Source organism: Oreochromis niloticus, linkage group LG18, assembly GCF_001858045.2.
Source record: "Oreochromis niloticus isolate F11D_XX linkage group LG18, O_niloticus_UMD_NMBU, whole genome shotgun sequence".
Lineage (NCBI taxonomy): Eukaryota > Metazoa > Chordata > Actinopteri > Cichliformes > Cichlidae > Oreochromis > Oreochromis niloticus.
The window spans coordinates 9,355,573-9,378,065 of record NC_031982.2 but is presented as its reverse complement, the minus strand read 5'-3'; the positions used below and the strand labels follow the sequence as shown (position 1 = coordinate 9,378,065).

Here is a 22,493-nt window from a genome sequence, read left to right as displayed (position 1 = left end):
CTTCCTCTTCACAAGACTACAGAAAATACAGACAGCAGAGTTATTCAGTAAATCTAGTGGGAGTGATGAGGAAATTAGAAAGAAAAATACCTTCTGGCAGCTCACTGGATAGAAGCAATAAAATGTCGCAATAATAATTTAAAGGCAAGTCCAGACTTCAAGGAAGTGCTTCTAAAACACATCATATGTAGTCGAAACCTAAATCGTGAACAAATTTATTGTACTCGGTATAAAACAGGTATACTGAATTTGTTCTACCTATTTACTATTGTTTTCTAGGGGAAGTGTTATTTCTACTTAAAAGAAAAAGAGGAACTTAGCCCTCATTGAAATGAGTCCACAGACAATTAGAAAAAAATGCTCCATCGGTTGAATATCACTAGTTTCTTGAGCTAGTAAGTTACTTTGCAAATTACTGGTAATGAGAAAAAAGGCAGCAGAAGTAAGGTGAAGCTGAAAGAGTAATATGATGCTATTATATACTGCTTGTTCATAGTGACAATGGATTGGCAGCACATCCTGCTGTCTTATGATGGAACCTCATATGACCCCTGGATTAAGGAAGTGCCAGCCATTAGACACCTGTTCATTTATTTATTTATTTATTTTTAGTTTTACATCAATAAGTCAGTGTATTACAGTGAATGGGGATAGTTCAAACACAGAGGGTTAGCTCCTCTGAGATTATTAAACAACTTTAACGCCAAAAACAAAATCTTGAGGTTATTTCCTGGAGGCCAGCCTTTATCTCTTCCTCCTCTGGGTTTCACAAGAGCGTGGATTCCCAGAAAAGTCGTGAGGAAACGAGGGAAAAATGCAAAGTCATGCTACATAAGTGGAAGCTTCACATTCTCAAGGGACTGACTGAAGTGGCCTCAGTTCACGTTCTGAGCGCAGTTATCGCGAGATGTGAGTCGTTTTATAAATCTCCCCCCGGAGCCCGAGTCTCTTACCTCCTGCACTTCGTGGGCCGTGACTGTGTGGTGTGAAGAAAAAAAGTGAGGTATGTGACACTAACGAACATGTAATTGTGTTCTTTAGAGTTTTCGCCTGAAAAGGACATTTTTCCTTATTGGTTGTGAAGTTTGCAGTTGTGTAGCCGAAGCTGAAGCGATATTTCAACAAGTGGGTTTTTCTCACATGTGAAAAAAATAGCTTTCAGAAACTCGGAGAAAGGGATGGCTCGTTGATAATTTGTTTCCGTTTCAGTGAACGAAAGAAAGAGCCCGTGTGTGGTTTATTCTAGAGTCAAGGAAACATTTGAGATTTTTGCTACAGCTGCAAATCAAACTCACACAGCTAACCCAGGTGGTTTAATCCCTGAAGATGGAGGCTATATTGCGAAAGAAGAGTTAGAAAACAGGTGTAACTATTTATATAAGGAAACACATTAGAATCGAAGTGGAAGTGCTTTGCGGTTTTATGTTTTTGCCACCTAATGTAGTGTGCGCCCAATAATAGCTGTTTGAGCTGAGGTGGTGAGCTGCCATGTGCCTTTAATTATACACTTCACTATAATACAAGCGTATACAGTTAAACGGTTTGTAATTTTTTCATTTTTGTGTTATTGTTCTATTCCACTGTGTTCACAGTGATTTATATATATGTGTAGGTGTGTGTGTGTGTGTGTGTGTGTGTATAGATTCGAGCTTTAATAAAGAGGGGGGTTAAATAAAATACATAAATAAAGAAAATGCGAGTGCACTTTTTTTGCCCTCATAAACATGAAGCAATCATTTTGAGTAAAAAGCAACTAAAATATATAAAATCAAAGGTTTATTCATTCCAATAATTAATCATTAGAGAAATGTGCCTGGTATAAACTGAATGAATGCATACCAATAAAGTGCATTTTATTTAACCAAATTTCACCAAATGTAATGTTTTACATTGTACTTATGTAACACATTACATGGAAGATTTACATGCAATCACATTACTTAAGGTCTGCATTTTGGGTGTACATATTTTTTTTTGAGTGTATTAATATATTAGCTAATATTGTGTCTATATACACAGTAGGTATAGTTAAAAGGAAGACTTAAAAGGGAGCTGCCAAAAGAAGAGGAAGAAGAAAAAGAAGAAGACAGCTGCTGACTGTAAAAATGCCACAGACAGTAGAAACCACAGCTAGATTTGCTCTGTGGAAAAAGAAACCTGCTAACATTACTTATCTCCAGCATCTGTTAGGTTTCTAAGCTTTTCTACTGGCACATACTGAACAACCTATACATACTGGTTATATATTGGTTATTAACACTGGCATTGGATAAAGAAAAACAACAAATCCTCATGTCGGAGAAGCTGAAACTAAAGCATTTTTAGTGTTGTAGATTTAGGACTACTTCATCTAATGCCATTTAGGGTTAGGAAAAAAAGGTGGTTTGTTTTCACTTCATTGACTATTTTCTGTGTTATAAGCTCCACACATCATATCACTCAGGTTTACTTACCTGGATTATTGAGAATGCATCAAGAAATGCATACATTGTTTAAAGGACCTTGTCAGTGATAAGTGTATTTAAACTGAGCTGGTTGGTTGACTAAAAGATTCATTTGTAACTACTTTGATTGTGGCAAGATTTATACTTGGGATGTGCGCCACTAGTTGCCTAGCCAACTAATTGTCGTTGTTGTGACTAGTCGCTACCAGACTTACTAGTCATATAATCTAACTGTTAAAATTAAAATTTTAATCTATATCCAATGGTAGCAAATTATTGTGTCCTAATTATTATGCTGCCTTCTACCACTAGATGGTGCATTGTTGTTGAGAAACGCCTTAAATCTTTTAATCTAGGCCTCATCTTTTTGTTAACACTATTAGAATGAGATTGTCGATACAAGCAGCCAAAATTAGTTTTCTCCAAATAGCAGATGAACTCTGCCTTAGCGATAGGATGAGCAGTTAAGTCATTTGGGAAGGTTTCAGAGTAGAGCCGCTACACCTCCTTGTAGGCTGCCACCTTGGTATCTAATAAAGCTGCATTTTGGGTTTACGTTTGTCTGAGGATTCCTGTGTTTTGGGTCCGTTCTTCACCTAACACACAGCACCCCTTGACAGTATGACGTGACCACAGAATGGACCCAGCAGATTTAGTAAAGGATCGGCAACAGGCATCCTATCTGGGTGAGTTGACGAGGGAGGAAGCTCGGCGTACCCTGGCTCTAGGGGGGGCTTGTAGCATCCAAGCTGCAATTGTTACTGCCTTTCCTTTGCTCAGTTCCCCAACGATAACAGTTGGTGGGTTTAGGCTGTCATCTGCCACTAACTCTCCAGCCTCTTTGTCTATCTGCCCACCCCCATCACCGCTGCCTATATCCCGCTCGAGGTGAAAGGCAGAAGATGTGGTAGAAGAAGGGATATGAGGCTTAGTTCTGCGGCCTCACCCCAGTACAGTCAATCCTCCAGTTTCTGGGAAATCATGAGTCTTACAGCCAGTATGTTTAAAATCTTTGGGCGACTAGGACCCAGCCTGTCCCTGGACCAATTCCCAGAGTCAGGGCAATTAGGATCCAGCCTGTCCCTTCACCAGTTCCTGTTCCCAGGGAGAGAGTGGCCAGGCTTCAGCATCAGCCTCAGTCACCAGTGGAGCCTGCTGTGTTCCCCACCCACCCCAGCCTGAGCAATCTGGTGCTGCTCCATGCCAGCCAGAAGTCTCTGCACCGTCTGGTCCTGGTTCTGAAACCGGGCCAGAGGTCACCACATGGTCTAGTCCTGAACCCTGTCCAGAGCCCAAAGGTCCGGGGCAGCGAATGCCAGCACCTGAGCCTGAGCCGGTGGGTCCTGATTGGTCCGTGCTTGCGGTCTGCGCTCCGGTCCTGCTCCTTCCAAGCTCGCCACCAACCAAGTGGTCAAGCCTCCCATGTTGCCTCCATCGTCTCCCAGTGAAGCGCGACCTTCAGAACTGCTCATTCTTCTTTTTGATTTGGACTAAACTTAGAACTGAGCTGACTAATATTGACTTAAGGAAACTTAGGTTAAGTTTAAAGGAACTAATGTAGGTTAAATGACACAAATAAGGATTTAAAACCAAACCCGAACTGGAAAAGGGAGAGAATTTTACTTTTGCCTTTTGTCTTCTTGTTTTATTGAATTCCTTCTGGTATTTGAACACAACAACAAAAGTGCACTGGAAATTGTATATATATTCCTGTGCCTTTCATATTCACAAAACAGCAAAATTCACACGTGTCTGTGGTCTGTTACTTCAGGGTTTCCAGTATAAACTGCTCTTGCGAACCTTGACTCTGGTCCTTGCTATCTGTAAATGTCTACAGTGCCACTGTATGAGATTCCACTATAGCTTCTGTTTCTTGAAGCTGGTAGGACATTTCTCTTAATTGTGTGCTGTTGTTCTTGTTTTCTCTCATCAGATTTATAATCTGCTGCCGTGCTTGACCAAACATTATTCCCCAACCTTCATTTATAATCTGAATGTTCTGCTGGTATTGCGTATTTTTAATTTGTTGGTCTTGTTTGTTCATGAGAAATTGTGCATTTCTTCAAAGTGTTCATTTTGTGCTTTCAAAAATCTCTCCTGTAGTTGAAATTTCTCTTCTTGGATTTATTTAATCCTGTTTTCTAGATTTTGATTTTCCTTCCTACTTTCACAAAACGCCCTTTGGACGGATAAAACACCATTTTGGTAATTTAGCAGGAGAGGAGAACCGGTGTAAAGTTTTTGTTTTTTGTGATGGTACATACATACAACATAAAAAATAACACATATATATATGTGTTATATATAATGTTATATATATATATATATATATATATATGTATATATATATATATATATATATATATATATATATATATATATATATATATATATATGTTCTAGTGAAGAGGTGTTAGTCACATAAAACAGTGTTGGTGGGTGTTTCACGTAACAGAAACATTTCCTTGTTCTGCAAATGAGGAAGACCTTATGCACACAGAAACAGCACAGTGTAACACCGACTGCTTTCTTCTTCTGTAATCCAATCAGATTCAAGATGTCTGCAGGCAATGCACACATTGGAAAGCCGGCCCCTGATTTCACTGCCAAAGCGGTGATGCCGGATGGACAGTTCCACGATCTGAAGCTGTCAGACTACAGAGGTAAAGGACAACCTGCGTCTCACCTTCTGTTTGACATGCTTTGATGGTCCTCCTCTCTATGATTCATTGTTTTGTGATCCTGCAGCATATTCAGCAGAGATTCATTTACACTACAAAAGATGAGAATTAATTAAAGTGATGCATTTACTAGTCTCATTGGTGTTTTTTTAATGCTTCGGTACAGGAAAGTACGTCGTGTTTTTCTTCTACCCGCTGGATTTCACCTTTGTTTGTCCGACTGAGATAATCGCTTTCAGTGATGCTGCCAATGAATTCAGGAAGATTGGATGTGAGGTCATCGCCGCCTCAGTGGACTCCCACTTCTCCCATTTCGCTTGGTATTTAAAAAGCTTTGTATTTTACACATCCACAGTGACCATATTCATTTTTATTAAGTCCTCATACTATCTTTTGGTGACTGTGCAGGGTCAACACACCACGTAAGCAGGGTGGTCTGGGTACCATGAACATCCCCCTGGTGTCTGACACACGGCGCACCATCTCCAAAGATTACGGGGTCCTGAAAGAGGATGAGGGCATCGCCTACAGGTGAGTCTAATAATGTGGAGTCCTCAAAGTGCTGGTCTTAATATTTTTAAAGGAGACCTAGGAGCTGATAATTCTCTTTATTACAGGGGTCTATTCATCATTGACGACAAGGGCATCCTGAGGCAGATCACCATAAACGACCTCCCGGTCGGACGCTCTGTTGAGGAGACCTTGCGTTTGGTTCAAGCCTTTCAGTTCACAGATAAGCACGGAGAAGGTATGGTGCTCTGCTGTGCCCATGTAATGTCTGCATTCTGGGTCTTGATTTTAAATTCTGTTTTCTCACCCTGCCTTCTACAGCTCACATTTACTTGCAGTGAAAATCAGCTTTTTACCTAATTATAACTTTTGAATTTAAACTAGCTAATGGTTTTTCAGAAATAATGTGTGGCAGAGAGTGCAAAGACCACAGAGGCTTATTTAAATTCAAAGGTTTGCACTCTTATCAGCGCAATGTATCATGATCTGGCAAGCTGTCATTTTAGTTGCCTGTTTTTGCACGCAGAACAGAGTTGGTTTATTTTTAAGGTGTAACATGTGTGTCATTTTGGCACACCTTCATTTCATCTACCAGCCAGGACTCATTATAGGCTTATCTTTTCAGTCTGCCCGGCCGGCTGGAAACCAGGAAGTGACACCATCAAACCTGACGTCCAGAAGAGCAAAGATTTTTTCTCCAAGCAGTAATAAGCCCAAGGCCGGAGTCTGCTATCTGCTGTTGGAGATTTCATTTTGTGATTACATTTCGAACAATATTTACTGAAGCCGTTGTGCCTGTGGACGAGTGAGCCAGCTTTTGTAGTCGATGTGCTGTTTGTGTTTTGTTGTGTGTAGCGTGAACAGTGCACTTAGACCAAAGTATGTAATTGTGTAAAAACACAGCAATTATGTATGCTGTATTCACTGTCTGACAGAGCCAAATGTCTGTTTGTTCTCTCATGTCATTCCCCATTATTGTTACACACAAAGGACCAAACTGTTTGAAGCATTTCATTGAAATTAAGTAGAAATTCACCTGCCTATTATGTATTTATGTATCACGCTTACACGACTTTTTATGGTATTGTTAAGCACATGATGAATATTTTGGAATGATGTATGTTTACTCAGATACATTATAAATTTCACAATAGCACAAGAGAGTCTATGATTCCTTTATATTTATTGCATCTGTTACCTCAGTGAACAGTTATAACACACGGTTAAACAACAAAAACAGGCCAATGCTGAATTATGTCCATGTATGAAGATCTTTAATAAAGCAAACAACAGTTGGCATTTTTTCTTCATTGTCAGTTTTCTTACATCTGTGTCACACATTTTTAAAATATAGTAGCTGTTTGATTACGGCACAGTTTATCCACATAAACTTTAACACCAACTGTCCAAACAACTGAAAATGCCAGTCTAAGTTAACAATGAATCTAATTTTTTTTTTTTTAACAGACCTCACAGCAGACACTTTGAATTTGTCATGGGATGAAAAGGGATGAAAAAGTAGTAAAATCAATGCTATGTTCAGGTTAAGTGTTTTGGATTCACTGAACTTCTCTATTACATATTCTTTTTTACTAGTCTAAAAGACACAAGGATATATTTATTATTTATAATTGTTACACCATACTTATCCAGTTAATGTAAAGCTGGCAAATGAAAAGTACCTGTAATGGCCATACCTACTGGTCTACATCAGGGATGTCAAACTCATTTTACATTGTGGGCTACATACAGCCCATTTATATAGGGGAAACCCACTATGACTACACTTTTAATCCCACTTTATATATGAAAAATAATTGCATTTTCAACAGTATGTCTCAGTCTTACCCGGAAAAGTAGTTCATAATTCACAGAAAATGTCTTTTTTTCTTGCATGGAACCATTGTGAAATTAGATAATAAAAACAGGATATTTTCTGTGTTTTTGTATTGTTTATGTATCACTTATTACTTTAGTGTAGTATGAATGACCATAGGACAGGTCTTTATCAGTAATAAAAGCTGTAAAACCTTTAACAATACAGTTTCACGTCCAAAATCTATGTCCTTCTTCACATTTTCCAGAACATTCCAGTGGGTTGGACTGGAACCTTTACAGGCCAGTTCTGCCGCTCCTGGTCTAGTCTTAATGTATTTGACTTGAATATATACACCTATGAAGGATTTGAAAAATTAAAAACTTTTTTATGGTTTAACAATTTAATTTTTTTTTTTTTTTTTTTTTTTTTAAAGTAAGGTTAGTTTTACTGACCTTGTTGATTTCCTATTGTACGAACATTATTTAAGAAAAACTGAACCTAGTGCGCCATGTTTTGGGCGGGAAAAAGGATCGCTAGCCCCCCCCACACACCTGCCTGGTCCCAGCTAATTATTTAATAACTCCTTTCTTACCTGCTCACTGTGGTAATAAGCTTCCCGAAACAACGCTGAAAAAAATCGCACAAGAGCTTTGTTAAGAAGAATACTTTGGCGAAATTTAATATTGTTTGTTTATCTTGCTAGCTCCTATATTGATTAGTAGTACTAGCTAGCTAACCTCCGGCTAAAGTACAGAAGGAAAAAATGGCAGCTGGGAAGATGTGCATGAAGAAGAATAAGGAGGAAACTGCCGAGGTTTGAATTCACCACATAAAAATGCCATATTTTAGGTGTCTTTTACTCAGTCTTTGTATTTCTAAGTTCCCGTTTGACGTATCTGTGCTGGAAGATGTTTAAGGCAGTCAATGGCGACATCTTGTGGCCATGATATGACTGTGAACATGTTTTCTCCTTTCTTTTCTTTTATTAAAGTGGACGGAGTTATTCCCGCACGACTTTAAATCTGCGCAGGAGTCTTTGCTCTTTGTCAAAAGGATGATGGTCGTGGCTGTCTCCTCTATCACCTATCTCCGGGGCATTTTCCCAGAGGATGCCTACAGATCCAGATATCTGGAAGGTGAACATTCAGAGAAACTATTGGACAGGACACTTGCTAGGAGTTTAATAAAATCAGTATTCGGTGAAAAATTGTACACTTACTAGATACTTCATAAGGTATAGTACACCTATTCAATTAAAAACGTTTCCTGGTCTGATAATTTCAGGTGGTAGGTTCAGAATTTAGCTTAAGCAATATGAAAGAATGGATCCGTCCTCCCTTGTATTATTGTGTGCTAAATTTAAATGCCACAGCTTACTTTAGTATAGTTTCTGACATATGTTCGTACCACAAAACTCAAATAATCTCAAACTCGTACATAACAATGAGTTCACTGTATTCCAGTGGCCTCTAAAGAGCATTTTTGGGATGTGGTGTTACCAGAGATTCAAATCATCAATGTGAAGCCAACAAATCTCTGTCTTACTACTTTTAATCACTGACTATAAAAGGCTGTTTTCTTTTTGTTGTTTTGCCAGATTTTTGCATCAAAATCTTGCGTGAAAACTGCAACACTCCTGGTGCAGCCAAAATTGTGAAATGGTAAATATAAAATCCCTGCTTTAATGCTAAGAGGATGTACAGAAGGAGAGTTTTATTACCCTGATTAATATTTGCAAGTGTCCTAATTTGTTTTGTTCAGGTTGATGGGCTGTTTCGATGCATTAGAGAAACAATACGTAAGTCGAGCTATCGTTCAACTCTTGAAATATGTAATAATTGTGTGGTGCCATTAATATTTTTGTTACTTTTATTATTTTGTATGTTATTCTCTGGACAGCTCCAGCTTGTGTTCATTGGGGTAAGTGTATATGTAACATGAAAGAGACAATTTCCCGGTTACATAGACATGTCTAAAACTTACGATTGTTACAATCCAGGTCTGTGCTGATCCTGATGAACCCAATGTAAGTTCTGTTAAATTACTGAATATTTAAATTACAGCAGCATGTGGCCTGATCAGAAATGATAAAAAACGTATGAATCATTGTCTTACTTTGCAGCGGATAATTGAGTCCTACCACTTCAAATTCAGATACAGTGCAAAGGGACCAGAGATGGACATACTCAGGTAGGAATAAGTTTAAGCATGCCACACAGACTGAGCCCTACCCAGCTGACTGGCTGAGGCTGATATAACATCTGTGCAACCAAAGGAACAACGGTATAAAGATGCAAGTGACCATGGACGACACCAAAAAGGCTTTGGTGCTTCTCATCAGGAAGCTCTTTCTGCTTATGCAGAACCTGGACGCCCTCCCCAGCAACGTCTACCTGACCATGAAGCTCTACTACTATGATGAGAGTAGGATACTTACTTTTAAAGTCTCAGTGTAAGAATTTTCCTGCTAAAAACTAAAAATATTATACTGTGCTCTTCTTTCAAAGTCACCCCTGCTGACTACCAGCCACCTGGTTTCAAGGAGGGGGAGTGTGACAGTCTGTGGTTTGAAGGCGTGGCCGTGAACTTCAGGGTTGGTGAGGTGGAGACGCCCTTTCACACCTTGAAAGTAGCTGTGTCAGCAGAACAGGATCGGGTGGAGAAACTTCAGAAAGGAAATCATCTGGGGGAGACTAAGCAGGTTTCTCAGGGGGCTTTTTCAGAGAAGGAAACTGAGAAGGTAGGCTACAGAAAGGGGGCTGTTTAAGTACTGGATGATATCTTTATAACAGTCTCAATCCTGTTTACAAATGCAACAGGCAGTTTATGATAATATTCTTAAACATTTGGTTACAGAATCCTCACAAGAAAATATATGATGGAGAGGATCTACCTTCTGAAGACGGTGAGTCTATCAGGGGTGGGCGATTCATATTTCCCGAGGACCCACATGAGAACTGTACAAAGGAGTATTGGGGGCTATATTAAGAGAAAAAAAAATCATTTTGAGAGTAAAGTCAAAATGTGAAGATTAAAGCTGTTGTTTCAAGTCTGCCACAGCTGCTACACTCTTTGCATGATGAATTACTGAAATCATACTTCAGAACTGGTTTTAACAGCAAGGAAATTATTTCTCTTTTAGCACATAAACACAGTGTGCTGATGGGTATAAGGACGTTGAAGAGATGGTGCAGAAAGCCTCATCTGATCAAAGGAAAAACCACGCAAACTCAGAAAGGTTGTCTGGATTTATGCAAAATGACATGCCCATCAATTTAGAAAAACAAGGATATCAATGGTTACACATTCTTGCATTAAAGAGGACGTAAGCTGTGTCATAAGCCACAATAAGATAGCTGATCAAGTTTTTTCACCAACTCCTCTACAAAGGCATTTTTGGGCATCGGGTATAACAGCCGTGGGAGTTGTTTAGCTTGAAACAACAGCCTGTATCTTCACATTTCAATTTTATTCTCAAAGTGAATAATATTTTTTTGCTTAACGTGGCCCGAATACTCTGTTGTAGAACTTTGGGCTGTTGTGGAAGGCAGATAAAATCTATATTGAGCAGAATTAAGTTCACATAATAGATGTAGCCCTCCACAACAGTCCCAGTTTCTCATGTGTTCCCCTTGGGAAAACTGATCGCCTACCCTGGATGTGCTGCTGCTGTTTAACCCCTCCCCCTAAAACAAAACAAAACATAAAATTGAACAAAAGACTTACACTACTGACTTTCCTCTAAACAGAGTCTGCACAGTTTAAGAAACCAAGGCGGCCCATGGCAAAGGTACAGTGGTACTAGACTGTAACAAAGTCTAAGAAATCATAACATATTCGAGCTTAATTAATAATAATTATTAATTTTCCAACTGTGTACTTTTTGTGTGTTTTAGAGGACTGCAGCTGCCAGAAATCTTACAAGAAAGAAAAGAAGAATCTAACCAACAAGACAAAAGATGTGTGAACAACCTGTTCATTTTAGTGTGATGTTATTTTACAATTCACGTTATCAAATGTATTAGACAGGTTCCTTTGATAGTTCACTCTACCTAGACCTTGCTGTTGTAGTTTTATTTCACACGACACGCTATAACATTCATAATTCATATAAAAGTACTTAGGTTTTCATTTAAGTGTACAAAAATAGTTTCATGTGTATAGTTAATAAAATAAAGCTTGATTTGTAAACATTGTTGTGCAAATGCGTAAAATACATTGAGAATCGTCTCATTTACATAAATGGCCAAAAAAGGTAACCAAGCATGAAACTCAATATGAAACTCATTTGCACTCAAGTAGCTGAAATCAGTCAAGATTTAGATTTAGATCACAAAGCTAAGAGTTTAAATTAGATTGAATTGGTTCAGAATGCAGTTTTAGTGCCTACAATGTGTTATATTTTCCTGTAAATTAGAAAAAAAGTGTGGATGATTTGAGCACATTGATCAAAGACTGTTAGTTGTTATTTGGAGCACAAACAGTTGATAGTTTTTCCTTGACTGATGGGAGATTTCCTGATCTAGAGTCTCTGTCTCAGTGAACAGCTCTTCCTGTGGCTGGGTGGTCTAGAAGAGGCTGTCTACATCGCCCATCTCCACAAACACAGTCTTCAGTTGGGAGTAAAACTCGATCGTCACCTGGCCGTTCTCCCGCCCTATACCTGGGGAACATCAGGGTCACAAATGTACTTACTGTAGTTGTCAGATGATGTATTTTTCCAGGTATAAAACTGATCTGAGTTATTCAGTTAATTACTTATGAGTTTGATTAATTAAAAAAAACAACAAAGTAATGATTTGCCAGTCACATTTAGCTCCTGGCCAGCTTGAAAACTAGAGTGTACCTGACATTTTGAAACCTCCAAAAGGCACCTCCACAGGAGTGATGTTGTAGTTGTTGATGAAACAGGAGCCTGCCTTGAGATGTTCAACCACTCTATGGGCTCGCCTCACATCCCTGCAGAACACGCATAAAAGCAAATTTAAAATCTCCAAAAGTTGATTCTGTTCATCTGGACGTAGCGTTTTGAACAGAATCAACTTTTGGAGATTTACTTACCTGGATGATTGAGAATGCATCAAGACAAATTTAAAATAAATTCAGACAGCAAAGCCAAAGCAGAGGCTGACAAACACGATCATTTGGTTGTTTGTCAGCAAGGTTTCGCCAAAACAACCACATGAACAAACAACTACATGAAACATGCTGGAGAGCTGAAGCATGGGAAAGAAGGGACCCACTGAGTGTAGATGACTTTGTTTGAGAGATTAGGGATTTGTATGTGTTATATGTGTATGTGATACACTGGGACTCTAGTTTGTAGCTTTAAATGTGGATTCTTCAAACAAGTGTAAGTCCATCATGGTTTTAAAAAAAAGAGAATTTGCACATATAACAAACCAACCTGGTGAAAACACCTGCAGCCAGACCCAGTGAAGTGTCATTAGCCCTCTGCAGCACCTCGTCTTCTGTCTCAAAGGGCAGCACAGACATGACTGGACCAAAGATCTCCTCCTTCACACAGATCATGTCATCAGTGCAGTTACCTATGAAGGGGTAAAACTAAAGGATTTCAATCCACTGACTTCAGAAAACTTGTGGTGTTGCAGTCAGATTTAGTAGGGGGAGACAGTTTCCAGCACCGTAACAAAATGTGAAAATAGAATAGAGTATCTTATAGAAGGTCTACCTAATACGCAAGGCGTCATGTAGTATCCGCCTCTGAGCTTGGGATCAGATGGGACATAAGGTTCACCCCCACACAACACTGTAGCGCCCTAGTAACAATGCAATCCAAGTTGAAGTTGCTGCACATAATCCTACTGGTGTACACCTGACAAAATAAAAAGAACTCCTTGAGCGAGTCTTACCTCTTTTTTTGCTCGATCAACAAAAGACAGGACTTTATCCAGATGTGGTCGGCTGACCAGTGCCCCCATTCTGGTGCTCTCTAAAAGAGGGTCTCCTATTTCGATCGCTTGGGTCCTCTTTACCACCTCCTTCACAAACTCAGGCATAATATCCTTCTGAACAAAGACCCTCGTACCATTGCTGCACACCTGTGATGCAGATATACAACACTATCAAGTAACAGGCTTCAATGTGGACCAGACACAAGCTGAACCATAGAGTGATGTTAAAATATAACACCATATGAAAAAAAAGATACACTACCTGGCCTTGAGACAGGAAGTTGGCCATGAGAGCTCCCCTCACAGCGTTCTCCAGATCACTGTCCTTAAATATGAGCAGTGGAGATTTTCCTCCAAGCTCCAAAGTCACTGGTTTGACCCCCTTAGATGCCATCTCCATGATCTGCGGCACAAAAGCAAATGGAAAAACATCCAGTTATTAGGACATATAAAGAAGACGTCAGCATCGTTACCACGACATTTACAAATCCCAATTGTTTACTATTAAATGTCCTAGTGACAAGAAGTCTAAAATACCACGTACTTTCTGTCCTGTTGGCACACTACCAGTAAAAGACACCTTAGCAACATCAGGGTGTTGACACAGGAGGCTGCCAGTTTCCTGGCCCCCCTGGACCACATTGAAGAGCCCCTCTGGAACTCCGGCTTTGGCGTAGATCTCTGCCAGCATGACTGCTGTCACAGGCGTCACCGGTGACGGTTTAAACACCATGGAGTTACCTAATATGGAGAAAAAATAAAAACATGGATTGTTTGAATTCTTTTATTAAGCACTAAATCCTACGTCAAGTCTGCAGATTCAGTTGTATCAGTCTCCGTGGAATGCTATCTAAAGGTGAAATGCTATAATTATTTTCTGAACTGTTTTGTGCTCAAATGAATTCCTGACTTTTAAAGATGGTACCGCACACATTTTAGTTTTAGTAGCGCAGCAGTTTATGTCAAGTGACCTTACAAAATATAGTCTTGCTGTTCATTTGCTAGAACATGCAGTTATCCTAACTTCAGATGCCCTTTCCTCACCCCACAGTCTAACTTCTTAAGAAAATGTACTGATTCATTTTCCAGGAGTTTCAAGACATTTTCTTAAATGTAGCAAACCAACAAAGGCCACTGGTATTTTGGTCATGGAAGAGTCCCATACCGCAGGCCAGGGCTGGAGCAGACTTCCAGGCAGCGATCTGAAAGGGATAATTCCAAGCACCGATGCCAACACAGATTCCCAGCGGCTCTCTGCGAGTATATGCAAAGGATCCCCCAGGCAACTGGACATGCTGGCCTTGATAAAGGAAAACAGAAGCATTGACAAGGTAAAACAAAGGCTGACGTGACATTTATAAAGCCATATAAATATGGCAAAAATATACGATAGCTATACCAACCTGCTAAAGTGCTGGCCAGTCCTGCATAGTACTCTATACACAGTCTGGCAGAGTCCACATCCAGACGGGCCTCTGTGATGGACTTCCCATTATTGACCACCTCCATTTCAGCTATCTCCTCTCTGTTGCTCTGTGCATGAAAATCAGGGCATATGCAATCTAATATATTAGATGTAGTAAATGACAGATGTAAGGAGAATATTGTGGAGTTTTTATTAAATGTTAAACAGTGCATGTGCAATATGTGACTCATGAGATCTTCCTTTTGCAAGATGTAACAACAACTTTGTTGAGCTGTTCTTCATTCTAAAAAAACAAAACAAAAATAAAACCAAAAAAAACATATAAACAACAAACACCTCAATTATATGTGCAGCTTCTATCATGACCCTTGCCCTCTCCATCCCCGACATTTTGCTCCAATAGCCGAAAGCCAGTTTGGCAGCCTTCACAGCTTGATCCACCTCCACAGCACCACAAGGCTCCAGTTGGCACAGGACACGGCCTACAACATGGAACGTAAGATAGCTCAAGCGTCCAAGTAGGCAGACTTTCATGAAAACAACAGGTTGCACACAGTTTCCATTTGGCACAGTCATCTCTATGATTCCAGTCGTTCTTTGATGTGAAGGAAAAAATAATTATTGGCCTACAGCAACTGTGCTGTGAATTTCATGGCTCGCTTACACTTTAGAGGTGGAAATTTCATTTCCAGTGATGGTAAGTGTGATTAGATAAAGAGAATCATGCATAAATGGTGGGGCTGCATGCAGGCTCTGTGCTGGCTTAGATGGAGTTAAGAGAGCTGAATTAAAAACAGGGACCGGGCCTCAAAGAGCATCAGAATATAATTGGACTAAAAATGTGTAATGCAAGGAGTAACAGGCAGACTATCAGGCATCATTAACTGATGATGATGTGCTTTCATGTCTTGGTTCTGCTCCAATGAAGCTGTACAGAGGAGATAAAACTGTCCATACAGGACTGCTGGTCTATATCTGTGACTAAATGGATACGAAGTATATGAATCAACATGTGTAGAAAGTTTACTTTCTTTGAAAAACTAGTTACTAAGTTTAGAGGTGTATTTGACAAAAGGACTCTAATCATTCAGAAAGTAACGTTAAAATCATTTTCCCCTACTAAAGATTACCAGACATACATATTCACACAGCAATGGCCAAAGTCCGGTCATAAGGCAGGGTCAGTACTTTTTTTCAGTATTTACGAGCTGTGTGTTTTACCGGTTGCAGGTTCGTAAACACTGTCCTTGCTGCATTTCTCGGGGCCTGTCCTCCTCTTCCCAGCCCAGAAGTTAAGTGGGACGGTGATCTCCACCGAGCCGGAGGAGATGCACCTCACTCCCGCAGCCAGAGGAGCAGCTGCAGGCCGCCGCAGAGGGAGACTAGCGAGTCTCCGGAGCATATTGTAGCTCGTCCCGTTGCTTCAAGTGTCACTGATGACTGTAAAACATGCAGTATGCGGGTTAACGTCACTTTACCGATAACGCTGGAAAATCTAAAAAGGAGTCTGACTCGACTCCTGCGCTAAACAGTTATGTGCTAACGACTCTTTCACTCTACTGTCACTTTTAAAATTTCATTATTGGATTTAAGTTTTGATAAAACATACCTATTAGCCGTTTAATTTGTTTTCGAAGAGTCCAATCTCAACTTAACTGAGAATATCGTGTTTCGTTGCCATTACTACAGCACTTTTCTGACGATTCATCAAGGGGCGGGCCAAATTGCAGCCGAGAGCCAATCGGCGCTAACCAGCCAGTGGCGTCTGAGCGTACTATACGATTGGATAGTTTCACTGTCGATCACTAAAAGCGGCTTTAAGAATATACTCTCATATCTTAAACATAATTAAATGTCAGTAACTATTGCATGGCTGTAAAACTTTCTTAATAAATACAAGCAAATAAAAATATACAATTAAAATTGCAGTTGTTTAAAATAAAGGGCAGCGTTGTGGGAGGAGCTTCATCAAAACGACGTTCTAGCTCAGCGGCTGGAGCACCACACTACAAGTATGGCTGGAGACAGTGAGACACATTTAGGGGACCGCGGCGAGAACACCCAGGTTGTTCGGCAACCTTTCCTCATCGGTGTCTCCGGTGGCACCGCCAGCGGCAAGGTTAGCGTTCTAGTGAGCTAATTTGACGGGTTTCACGTAGTGACACGTTGAGAATTTTGAGTTAATTGACGGCTGATGCTCGCAGCTGAGTTCGCCGGCTGACCTCGTGGCTTCAGCGACGCAGCAGTGAGGCTTGATTGACAGTTCACAATAGTTTAGCGCATTGGTGCTCTGTCTGTGGTGCTGAACGCTAACTTTAATTAGTCCAATTTTCTTCTTTTTCGAGACGGAAATAATATTGATAATGATAAACTAAAATTGCAATGGATGGTAATAATGTTAGCTTAGTTAGCCCCCGAGCTAACGATAAATTCCATCACATGCTAGCAGTGCCGGGAGATCTAAGACAATAGCTAGTGCTAACTTAACTCTAAGCTGGATGGGCTGTTTGTAAACAGTGTGAGCCACATCTCTGTCAAATAAATAATATTTTAGCAGCGTTAAATTTATAGTACTCGTTGTTTGACGTCAGATTTTTTCCCCCTTTGACCCGGGATAACTGCTAACGTTAAATAACGGTATCCTACATGGTGGCTTATTGGATAATAATATACTAAAGCCCCCGCGCGGAAATCACTGTGGAAAAAGATGTCTCTCATCCCTCCTTAATATGTGAAACCCTAAGATCCCTTTAAAAAAAAAAAAAAATAACATGAATATATAAAACGTCGATTCAAGAAGTATTAGCTTAGCTTATTGTATGCAGAAGACTATTTTAATTTGACCGAGTTACGTTAAAAGCCTCGCACAAAGAAGCAGCCGCGTGGGCAGAGCTAAACTTACCAGCGCGCACGGTGGCGCTGACTCTTAAACACAGACGTGGCTATTTCTCCAAAGACGTCATCACATTTCTTTGTTATGAATTTGAGGTTTTCTACCGTGGGCGACTGGGGAAAAAATCCCCTTGAATTAAACCAGTGATCAAATTTGACACAACAGACTAGCTAAATGCGAGGGTTAGTCAAGGTAAACCATAATTAAATTGGTGGTGAATTCTACTTTTCGCGGCTTTGTTGTGAGCCTGTCGTACATTCATCTCCTTTGGGCCCTCTTTCTGGCTCTTTAAACCGTATCATCTGTTGCTGGCATTATGTCAGTGTTTTCCTGTCAGTTTCCGGTTTGACGCTGCTCAGGGTGTGAGTGATGTCATGTTCCGCGTTTGGTATATTTAGAAGACATACCAGCTTTCTTTCATATTCATTAGCCTTACTGCTGAAGGTCTCCCCCTGCCTGTAATGGCAACAAAATAATGAATATGATTTTTCTTTAAAAAAACAAAAGAAAACATTAATACAATTTTTTTTGTTTATATATATATATATATATATATATATATATATATATATATATATATACACACACACACACACACACACACATGCATACGTACTCTTAATATTTAAAAGTAAAATGTCTTCCCTTTAGCATATTTAAAAAGTTTCTTTTGAATTTCTCCAAGAGGGCTAAACTTGGAAGTTAAAGCTTCAAGGTGATGCTGTAGATGATCTTCCCTGTGTCACTGGGGTGGCTCAAGGGTACATTCAAAGTTTGTCCATTTTATCAGAAACTACTCCATGTGAGGGCGTTGACCCAAGCTTCCAGCTCCGGTGTGAGGCTGTTTAAATTCGTTGTAGCACACTGTAATGGGTACAAAAGGAAGCAGAGCCTCAGGCAGTGGGGGAATGCCCTGTCAGCATTGGGCATGAGATTCTTTTAGTTTGGGAGGTCAGTGAGGACAAAAAAGGTTGGCCACAGGGCAATTTGCCTATAGCAGTTTGCAAACGTGATGCAGGAAGGTTACTCACCCAGGTTATTTATAGGTTTAAATCTAAAATCTTAATCTATGTGGGTTGATATTTAGCCCACATGGGATGTAGCAGGTGTAAAATTCTTGCCCCATGCTGATGTTTGGCCGATACTGGTTTTCAGCAGTCATATTGGTGCACTCTCCTGACAGTCATGTTCTTGATCATTTCCACAGTCGTCTGTGTGTGAGAAGATCATGGAGCTGCTGGGACAGAATAAGATTGACCACCATCAGCGGCAGGTGGCGATCCTCAGCCAGGACAGCTTTTACAAGGTGCTGACTCCGGAGCAGAAAGCCAAGGCACTCAAGGGCCAGTTTAACTTTGATCATCCAGGTATGATGCACGTTAAATCTTAGCTACATGTTACAGGTTTTAGTGGCTAGGTAATTTTACCTGGCTTATTGTATTAACTAAATGGCATCTTTCATGTGCACATGCAGTCCAAAGTGGATTACAGTTAAACAACTGGAGGATAAAAAATGTTAAATGACACCGAACATTGGCAGCAATACATTGAACTTTTCAAAAGTGATTATGCGGCTTTATCATGTTGAGTCTTAAAATATTTTTGGCAAAAGTAGGGCTCCACTTTTGGAGTCAGGCTTTTCACCCTCTGGGTCTTGCTTCCTTTCTGGGCTGATTTTAAATCTGCACCATCAGCAAGCCGTCCTCAGGCAGCTGCTGCCAGGCTCAGACTGAACACAACACATGTTATACCAAAGCGATTCCTGGGTTACCAAACGTGCGGGGAGTGGTGCCACGTGTCTGTGGGTGCACATTGAGCTGTAATGATGGAGGTTAAAAGTGTGACCAATTGTAACTGAGCATTTTTCGGTTTTCCTTCTCTTGACCTCAGATGCCTTTGACAGCGAGCTGATCATGCAAACACTGAGACAGATCCTTCAGGGGAAAGCTGTCCAGATCCCAGTTTATGACTTTGTCACTCATTCCAGGTGAGCGCCTCTTTGTTTACCATGCTGTTTAATTTGGCCATCATGTGATCATAGAAGCACAACAGAGGCTTTATGCAGTTAAACAAATAAAGCATTTGATGTGTAACTCGATTGTGTAATATGCTTAAATTTGTTTTGACACGCGTGTAAATGCAGTCGCTCACAGAGAAGAGGCACCTTTCTGTGTGTTCCAGGAAAGACGAGTTTGTTATGGTGTATCCGGCTGATGTGGTCCTGTTTGAGGGCATCCTCATGTTCTACTCGCAGGAAATCAGAGATCTGTTCCAGATGAAGCTGTTTGTTGACACAGATCCCGACACACGGCTGTCGCGTCGAGGTGTATAGCGTGATTTGGGTTGCTACTCACAACTGGTGTAACGATTGTCACTTAAGTGCACTGTTAAAGTACTTTTGGTTTTCAAAAGTACATGTGGACTGTCTGTTATCATAACATAGTATGTGTGTGTTTCTGTTTCTTGTTTCTTTTTTACATTGGTATACTTTTGTTTTTCATGTCTAAATGTATAACATGTCTCATGTGCTTTGTGTCTCTGTTTCAGTTCTGAGAGACATCAGTGAACGTGGCAGAGACCTGGAGCAAGTGCTCAGTCAGTACATCACTTTTGTGAAGCCGGCCTTTGAGGAGTTCTGTTTACCTGTGAGTGCTCCTGTCTTGTCTTGTTGAGACACTAAACCAGGACTGACACCATTCTAGTTTTAACACTGATACAGGCAATTATTTTTTGTTAACAAGAAATATTATTGCCACTCTAATATTTGCCCAATAGAGAGCGCTGTGTATTTGTACTTGTTTAGAATAAATAATTGTTCCATATTATAATATTTTTGAGCTGCTGTATTGGGCGCTTTAATCATAAGAATATTTCTTATTTCTACTAGACGAAGAAGTATGCAGATGTCATTATTCCACGAGGAGCAGATAATCTTGGTAAGGCCTCAGTGATTGTTATTGTGACATCTTAATCTACAAATAACTAACAAGTTTAACTTGTCCTTTGGATTGTGCTTGAGTTTGCCCATGCGAGGCAAAACAAACACATGTTCGCTCTTACTCCTGCTCATCACTCGCTCCAGTGAGATACAAATAACACACCTCTGCCACACAGCATCTCGAGGTCTTTAACAAACTTTCCATTTCCTCCTTCAGTGGCCATCAACTTGATAGTACAGCACATCCAAGACATTCTGAACGGCGGACCAAGCAAACGTCACAATGGCTGCACGAACGGCCACAGCACTCCGCGGCAGCGGCGGACCTCCGAGTCAAGCAGCCGGCCTCACTGACCCCGTCACACCTCTCTTCGCAGAAGGGAGAGGGGTGTGGGGTGTTGTAAATAATGCCCGTGGGCATCACTGTATTTAAGAGATGAAGAAGAAATGCAAAGAGAATTGAAATGCCTTTTATTATCATGACTACTCTTATGTTATTGGTTATTTCATTGTAACTGTAAGGATTTGATTTTTATTTTGTCATGAGGGTAAAGATGAGCTCTTGTTGCGATGAGACCATTTGTTAAATATTGATCCCATGCATTTCACCCCTGCCTCTTTTTTCTTTTTTTTCCCTTTCCTTCTTTTTATGTATCCCCTGCTGCTCCGTTAAAGTTCATGCTGTAAATGAATAAAATTGGGGAATCCCCTTTTTTTTTTTTTTTTTTTTTTTTTCTTTTTTTTTTTCCTCTTATGTCTGATAAAACTTGAACCCCTTGGGGGGAATCTGATGACATGTTTAGGGTTCTGAAAGGAACACGAGTTAGACAAGTGATGAATCAGGTGCACTCTGGCTGGATTTGCACTGACAATCTTGGGAGTGTCTCCAACAATTTTCATTCAGTTCCTAATTTTTCTCATTTGTGTTAAGTGTATTGTAGTGTCCACCTTTTGTATGCCTGTAACAGAAGAAACACATTTTTTTTATTTTCCAGTACCAGTTGCTACGTGCAGAATAACACGACTAGCAAATCAATGAAGCCAAATGCCAGAGGGTTCAACTGAGTGCTCTGATAACTATGTCTAGTGCAACTGTTAATTATGGGGTTAGGTGTCCTGTCTAAATGGCTCACGTGTAATGACTGAAGCTCATACAGATCCTAGCATCTTAAATGGCACAGACTTTGGTTTGTGAGCAAAGTGTTCAAATCTGTGAAATGCTTTTCTATACTCCTCCCTCTTCTAGAATTTGCTCACGTTCACATGGACAAATGAGTTGTGTCGAGTTCGAGCTGGCATGTATGTACTCAGGTTGATACCAATGGATTTGAAATGCCAGGTACAGCAATACCACTTATCCCAGGTGTGTGGCCATTAACCACCAAGATCCACCACAATGCCTCTGTGAAGATGCCTCAGGTTAAAATGTCTAGTAAGTATTCACACTTGCAGTTTCCACTATGAAAAGGTTACAATAAAGAAACAAAAAACAAACAGCTGGATCCATTTTTTAATGTTGTGCTTAAATAATTTGTACCATAAGATTTGTACTGTATGATGAATTGATAACGATTTGTTTGGTGATTTATATTTGAACGGTTAATAAACTGATGCGGTTTATGTAGCTTTGTGATTATTTTAACAATTTAAATGCATTTCACAGAGAAACTGAGGGTTCATATTGTCTTTGGTACATCCGGTAGATGGCGCAAGTCCGTCCTGCTTTAGCACTGGTGATTTAAAATGTACTTCGATACTGTTTTTGATATAGTTCTGAAGAAATTCTGACGGCCATCAGAACCGAAAGATTTTGTAATTGAGCTTAATGCAAAATTTTAGTAGAAACAACAGCTGAAATGCCTCATTT

General features: G+C 40.0%; 4 protein-coding genes across 4 annotated transcripts; 3 read left to right on the top strand and 1 right to left on the bottom strand.

Moving 5' to 3' along the window:
• Window positions 1-855: 855 nt before the first annotated feature.
• Window positions 856-6,934, top strand: prdx1 (peroxiredoxin 1). Its single transcript, XM_003453360.5, has 6 exons — window positions 856-1,003; window positions 4,995-5,107; window positions 5,292-5,445; window positions 5,534-5,656; window positions 5,743-5,873; window positions 6,261-6,934. Exons 2-6 carry the CDS (start codon window positions 5,002-5,004, stop codon window positions 6,341-6,343), a joined length of 597 nt encoding a protein of 198 aa, XP_003453408.1. The 5' UTR covers window positions 856-1,003; window positions 4,995-5,001; the 3' UTR covers window positions 6,344-6,934.
• A 1,061-nt stretch (window positions 6,935-7,995) lies between these two features.
• zte38 (zebrafish testis-expressed 38) lies at window positions 7,996-11,823 on the top strand. The gene is made up of 12 exons (XM_003453313.4): window positions 7,996-8,268; window positions 8,446-8,590; window positions 9,052-9,115; window positions 9,216-9,252; window positions 9,354-9,374; window positions 9,454-9,480; window positions 9,577-9,644; window positions 9,730-9,878; window positions 9,962-10,194; window positions 10,311-10,359; window positions 11,204-11,244; window positions 11,351-11,823. Exons 1-12 carry the CDS (start codon window positions 8,218-8,220, stop codon window positions 11,396-11,398), a joined length of 933 nt encoding a protein of 310 aa, XP_003453361.2. The 5' UTR covers window positions 7,996-8,217; the 3' UTR covers window positions 11,399-11,823.
• On the bottom strand, window positions 11,510-16,549 carry aldh9a1b (aldehyde dehydrogenase 9 family, member A1b). The gene is made up of 12 exons (XM_003453361.5): window positions 16,405-16,549; window positions 16,017-16,235; window positions 15,132-15,277; window positions 14,773-14,902; window positions 14,535-14,669; window positions 13,914-14,110; window positions 13,632-13,772; window positions 13,328-13,516; window positions 13,147-13,234; window positions 12,862-13,003; window positions 12,301-12,413; window positions 11,510-12,117 (listed from the first exon to the last, which is right to left on the bottom strand). Exons 2-12 carry the CDS (start codon window positions 16,195-16,197, stop codon window positions 12,023-12,025), a joined length of 1,557 nt encoding a protein of 518 aa, XP_003453409.1. The 5' UTR covers window positions 16,198-16,235; window positions 16,405-16,549; the 3' UTR covers window positions 11,510-12,022.
• Window positions 16,550-16,756: 207 nt separating this feature from the next.
• On the top strand, window positions 16,757-22,246 carry uck2b (uridine-cytidine kinase 2b). Its single transcript, XM_003453362.5, has 7 exons — window positions 16,757-16,914; window positions 18,896-19,055; window positions 19,579-19,675; window positions 19,870-20,012; window positions 20,236-20,333; window positions 20,576-20,624; window positions 20,844-22,246. Exons 1-7 carry the CDS (start codon window positions 16,810-16,812, stop codon window positions 20,978-20,980), a joined length of 789 nt encoding a protein of 262 aa, XP_003453410.1. The 5' UTR covers window positions 16,757-16,809; the 3' UTR covers window positions 20,981-22,246.
• Window positions 22,247-22,493: the final 247 nt, after the last annotated feature.

Coding starts and splice junctions, on each gene's coding strand:
- prdx1 (XM_003453360.5), top strand. CDS start 5,002: ATGTCTGCAGGCAATGCACACATTGGAAAGCCGGCCCCTGATTTCACT. Junction 5,446..5,533: donor CACTTCTCCCATTTCGCTTG/GTATTTAAAAAG, acceptor GTGACTGTGCAG/GGTCAACACACCACGTAAGC. Junction 5,657..5,742: donor GATGAGGGCATCGCCTACAG/GTGAGTCTAATA, acceptor TCTTTATTACAG/GGGTCTATTCATCATTGACG.
- zte38 (XM_003453313.4), top strand. CDS start 8,218: ATGGCAGCTGGGAAGATGTGCATGAAGAAGAATAAGGAGGAAACTGCC. Junction 8,269..8,445: donor ATAAGGAGGAAACTGCCGAG/GTTTGAATTCAC, acceptor CTTTTATTAAAG/TGGACGGAGTTATTCCCGCA. Junction 9,253..9,353: donor ATGCATTAGAGAAACAATAC/GTAAGTCGAGCT, acceptor TTCTCTGGACAG/CTCCAGCTTGTGTTCATTGG.
- uck2b (XM_003453362.5), top strand. CDS start 16,810: ATGGCTGGAGACAGTGAGACACATTTAGGGGACCGCGGCGAGAACACC. Junction 16,915..18,895: donor GTGGCACCGCCAGCGGCAAG/GTTAGCGTTCTA, acceptor TCATTTCCACAG/TCGTCTGTGTGTGAGAAGAT. Junction 19,676..19,869: donor GACTTTGTCACTCATTCCAG/GTGAGCGCCTCT, acceptor TGTGTGTTCCAG/GAAAGACGAGTTTGTTATGG.
- aldh9a1b (XM_003453361.5), bottom strand. CDS start 16,197: ATGCTCCGGAGACTCGCTAGTCTCCCTCTGCGGCGGCCTGCAGCTGCT. Junction 15,278..16,016: donor TGTTTACGAACCTGCAACCG/GTAAAACACACA, acceptor TCCATGTTGTAG/GCCGTGTCCTGTGCCAACTG. Junction 13,517..13,631: donor ACTTCCTGTCTCAAGGCCAG/GTAGTGTATCTT, acceptor TCTGCATCACAG/GTGTGCAGCAATGGTACGAG.